Here is a 5,441-nt window from a genome sequence, read left to right as displayed (position 1 = left end):
ACCTTAAGGAAACATCGAATGCGCCTCAATCCAACAAACTGCACGTTCGGGATGGAAGCTGGAAAATTTTTGCGTTTCATGATCACCCAATGGAGGGTCAAAGCAAACCCAGAAAAGTGCAGTCATCCTTGAGATGAACAGCCCAGCAAATCTCAAAGACATCCAAAGACTAACTGGACGACTAGCCGCCCTCTCCTGATTCCTCGGATCCTCGGCCCAAAGGGCCATCCCTTTCTTCAAACTCATGAAAAAAGGCATTAAATTTAGGTGGAAAATTGAGTGCGAAGAAGCCTTTTGACACTTCAAAAAAGTACTGCCAGAACCCCCCGTACTCTCCAAACCCAAAATGGGGGAAACACTTTACCTCTACCTATCCATAATGGGAGAGACACTAGCCGCGGCACTCGTCCGAGAAAACGAGCATAAGGTACAAGAGCCAATATACTTCATAAGCAAGGTCCTCCAAAGCACGGAGACACGCTATTCCCGGCTTGAAAAAATTGCCTTTGCACTACTCACGACCTTGCAACACCTCCGACAATACTTCCAGGCCCATCCCATCACGGTCCGAACCGACCAGGCAGTCAGGCAGGTGCTACAAAAGCCAGACCTAGCAGGAAGGATGCTCGCGTGGTCCGTTGAACTATCACAATACCAGATTGGATTCGAATCCCGAAATGCCATCAAAGCACAAGCTATGGCCGACTTCATTGCCGAAATTACCCCGGGAAATGAACCCACAAAACTCTGGAAACTACATGTGGATAGCTCGTCCAACACCAGTTCGAGAGGAGCAAGAGTGATACTGGAAAATAAAACTGAAATCGTCATCGAAAAGTCCATTCGATACGAATTCCCGATATCTAACAATCAAGCCAAATACGAGGCCCTCCCGGCCGGACTAACATTAGCCAAAGAAGTCGGGTTGATAGCATTAGAAATCTGCAGTGACTCCCAGTTAGTCAGCTCCCAAATTAACAAAGACTACCAAACATAGGACCCCTTGCTACAATAATACCTAGTAAAAGTAAAAGAGCTAATCGCCGAGTTCGAGCGAGTAACCATCCAACATGTTTCCAGAGAACAGAACACAAGGGCGGACTTACTCTCGAAGCTAGCAAGCACCAAGCCAGGCCAGGGAAACCGGTCACTGATCTAGGAGGTCACCAAAACACCGTCCATTTCGGTCATGACCACGGTCGACCTCTCGATCTCAAGCCAAAACTCATGGACCTCCCCAATTCTTCAATACCTTATGAACGGAACATTACCCAAGGATCCCAAGGAAGCAAAATGCTTGAAACAAAAAGTCGAGAACTACACCACAATAGCGGGACAGCTTTATAAGCGCAGACTCTCGCAACCTCTCCTAATATGCGTAGAACCCGGCAACACAAACTACATACTTCGTGAAATCCACGAAGAATGTTGTGGCCACCATATAGGAGGGAAAACCTTGGCCCAAAAAGTCATCTGAGCAGGCTACTTTTGGCCTTCCATCATTAAGGACTCCCTCTAACTAGTCAAAAGATGCGGCCAGCGCGAAATCCATTCCGATTTCCACCAAGCCGCCCCACACCAGCTAAGCACCATAATGACGGATCGGCCCTTTGGAACATGGGGAATCAACCTCGTCAGCCCCTTCCCCACAGCTCCCGAACAACTCTGATACCTCATCGTCACCATCGACTACTACATTAAGTGAATCAAAGCCGAACCTCTGGCCTCCGTCACGACTGCCCAATAACGAAAGTTCTTTTTGAGACATGTCATTACCCGATTTGGGATTCCTGAGGTTGTAATTTCAGACAATGAAACCTAATTTGCGGACAAGTAATTCAGAGAATTCCTAGAAGAACTCCACAGCTCCCACTGATCAGTTCAGTGGTACACCCACAGACAAACAGGCAAGTCGAATCCGCCAATAAAATAAGAGTAAAAGGCCTTAAAAAGCGGCTCGACTAAGCAAAAGAACTTTGGGCCGACGAGCTCAAATCGGTCCTCTGATTGTACCGAACCTCCCCCCAAACTTCAACCGGAGAAACTCCCTTCCGGCTAACTTACGGCCTGGAAGCCACCATTCCGGTTGAAGTTGGGGCCCCCAGCCCACGAAGAACCATCAGGAAAAACGACGAAGAAGCAGAGCAGGACCTCACAGACGAGGTCAGAAGCATAGCCCACCTGCGAGAGCTAGCCTAAAGCAAAGAATAAGCATAAGGTACAATCGCGGCCTAATCCGATGGGATTTCAAACCCGACAACCTCGTCTTACGATGAAACAACATCGATCGTCCAACTCCCAGGGAAGGAAAACTCACCCCCAGCTGGGAAGGCCCCTACCGGATAAAAATGGTAATCGAAAAAAGAGCCTACAATCTTGAATGACTTGACGGATCCTAGATGCCAAGAAGCTGGAATGCCACCAATCTACGGCACTACTACACCTAGGAACATCAATCTCAAACTGGAAAAAACCATATTTTAATTTATCCTTGTTTTTCTTTTATTTCTTGTTCATTTTTTCTCATTATCGGGTACACTTTCCTATCCATCTCGGGAGGTTTTAACGAGGCCCAACATCTTAATAAAAAGATCATTTCCCCTTTTCTTTAAATACTACCCTAACCGACAGCATGAACCCCACACGGCTACCCCCGGGAATCGATCACCCTCAAGGCCAAACAAACACAGATATCCATGAAAATAAACAAGTAACAAAAAGGCTTAAGCATGGCCTAAATGGCCCTATCAAAATAAACAAGTCTTAAAACCGGCTTAACACGGCCTGGACAGCCCCATCAAAACAAACAAATCACAAAACTAGCTTCACATGGCCCGAAGGCCCTATCAATATAAACAAGTCACAAAAACATAGCCCAGATGGCCCCAAAGCAAAATACGCAAGTCATGAAATCGGCTTAAAGACATTAAAAGGCAAGTATCATACAAATGGCCAAAACGGCCCACCATAAACGAAGTCTTACAACATGAAATTATTGAGCCGAGAAAATGAACTACAAACTTACAAACATCAGAAAATAAGAAAATGCTCTACTCTAAATCGACGATCTGGCCATCTCGGAAGGTCTTGAACACCCCCATCACGGACACATCCGCTTTCGGCGCAAGAACCAAAGCTTGGGCCCTCATTATCTCCTCGGTAGCAGATACTGTACCCTTCACATCGGCCAGCAGTTCCCCCTTCTCCTTCCTCAAGCTCGCTACCTCAGCCCGCAGAGCCTCCGCTTTGGCAAGCAAAATGGTAACCTAGGATTCAGCATCTGAAGCCTGCTTCCACTCACTCCTCCTAAATGGAAAAAAAGCGAAGTCTCTAGCTTGGAAAGACGGAGCAGCTCGGCCCTGGCACCCTCAGCATCCTTGACAGGCTTCAGCCGAGCTGTCTCTGACACTTCCAGCTCCTTCTTCAGCTTGCCAATGTCAACGTGGGCCTGACGCAGCTTCGCGTCTAGCAAGCTCACTTAGGCCATCACCGGCTCTGCCTTCTGAACTATCACGACGGAGTAGAGGAGGGCACAATACACCGACTTTGCCTGTCCGGCGACGTCGCAATCCGCAAAAAACTCGTCAGTACCCAGGAGGAGATGCTAATCAACGAAAGCTAGAGCATCAAAGCTCCGATCCATCATAGAAGGCACTGGACCCTCCTCCTCGAAGTTCTCGCTGTTTCCCTCCACCGGCCTCTTTGGCTTTTGAAATGCTTCGGCAGCTGAAACCACAATCACCTACTCCTCGGTCCCCTCAACCACCAGACCAGCGGAAGCCGGACCCCCAACCGAGACTACCTCCTGAAAGACAGTCTGGGAGTCCTCTTGAGGTCGGGTAGAAGGAGTGGAAGGAGAAGCATCCAAACCCACCTCCTGGTCCATGGTGGCCTTCAATCTCGTCAAGGTACTCAGACCACCGGCCATTTAAACTAAAAAAATCAAAAGAAAAATTGTAAGTCGCAATCCTAGAAAAATAAAGAATAAAGGAAGAGTTATACACTGATATAAGTTCGGCACGTTGTGAGATCTCCCATGACATTCCGAGGATTCAAAGGACGCTCCCCAAAAACGTGACAAAGGACATCAACGATGTCCTTGTTTTCTAGGGACAACCCCTCATAGGTGACCCACGTCAAATACGACGCCTCGGCACCGAAGTTCTAATACGTTGCAAACCGACACTCTCCTTCCAAAGTCAACCAGAAGGGATGGTGCCCCCGAGTAGAGTGCACCTTAAAATACTCCCTCTTGATCCCATGAAAAGAGTCCTCAAAGAAGGCCAGTTTTGGACTTTCTGAAGCTGATTGAGTGCTATATTAAAGAAGGCCTAACTCCATGTGAAAGGGGGGAGAAATTAGGGTTAGTTTAGCATTATGTAGGTTGTTTTCTAGAGAGAGAAGCTCCCCCTTCTCTCTAGAATTAGGGTTTCTTAGTTTAATTTCTTGTAATTTCTACTTTTAATTCTTGTTTTCATCTAGTTTCTTCTACCTTTCTTTATTTTATTGTCTTAAGTTCCTTATGTTATCTTGTTAATTTCTCATTTTTCTTACTTTTTATGTTTATGCTCACTCTTGTTATTTTAATTTACATTTAATGCAATTTATATTTTTATGTCATTTATTGCTTAATTGAGTTGCTATCTTTACTTTCCTTGCTTCGTAGTTGTAGCATTTATTATTTCTTGTCAATTTATCATGCTTTCTTTTCATGCCATCCAAGTATTTGACAAAATACTTGGTTGGATTTTTACCTAGTTTTTCACACTCTTGGTTGGAAAATTGGGTGATTGGGTGAACTTGAGTGGTGGATGTCCATTCCACATTGTGTGAGGATTGTTAATTGATTTGGTTTCCACTAACACTAAGCCTTCCATTAATAGAGTTGGTAAGGACTTGTGGATTGAGATCAATTATGCCCTTTTAACTTATTCTCGATGTTAAGATTGACTAATTGGGATTAATCCACATAATTACCATGTTTGTGGTCCATAACTAGGATATGAATCCTTAATTTCCCAATTCCTACCAAGAGCCCTTTTTAGTATTTAATTTCCATTTTTATTGCTTTTACTTGCTTCCATTTAATTTCATGCTTGTTTCATTTATTGCCATTTTAATTTCTTGCCCCTTACAATCAAAACCCCAAAATTTTCCCATAGCTAATAATACGACATTTCATTGCAACTCCTAGGAAAGACAACCCGGGAGTTAAATAATCTTTGTTAATAATATGTGTTTTGTATTGTGACATCTTTAGAGAATTTAAATTTGATTTGAGTATTACTAGTTGGTTTGGAACTATACTATCAACGGAATTATTTTATTCCTAACCATACGAAAATGCTCTTTCAAAATTTTGGCGCCATTGCCGGGGAGTTGCAATGGTATTGTTATTGGCTATTGTGCATATGTGATTAGTATGAATAGCTTATTTTTGG

At 44.5% G+C, this 5,441-nt stretch overlaps 1 protein-coding gene across 1 annotated transcript; it reads left to right on the top strand.

The window, feature by feature from the left end:
* Positions 1 to 379: 379 nt before the first annotated feature.
* On the top strand, positions 380 to 997 carry LOC148570193 (uncharacterized). Its single transcript, XM_088506896.1, has one exon. It carries the CDS (start codon positions 380 to 382, stop codon positions 995 to 997), a length of 618 nt encoding a protein of 205 aa, XP_088363022.1.
* Positions 998 to 5,441: the final 4,444 nt, after the last annotated feature.

The sequence above is a fragment of the Arachis ipaensis genome, chromosome B3 (assembly GCF_059453495.1).
Source record: "Arachis ipaensis isolate K30076 ecotype BB chromosome B3, ASM5945349v1, whole genome shotgun sequence".
NCBI classification, from domain to species: Eukaryota; Viridiplantae; Streptophyta; class Magnoliopsida; order Fabales; family Fabaceae; genus Arachis; species Arachis ipaensis.
Note: the sequence above shows the minus strand (reverse complement) of the source record. Positions and strands in the feature narration are given on the sequence as shown.

Coding starts and splice junctions, on each gene's coding strand:
- LOC148570193 (XM_088506896.1), top strand. CDS start 380: ATGGGAGAGACACTAGCCGCGGCACTCGTCCGAGAAAACGAGCATAAG.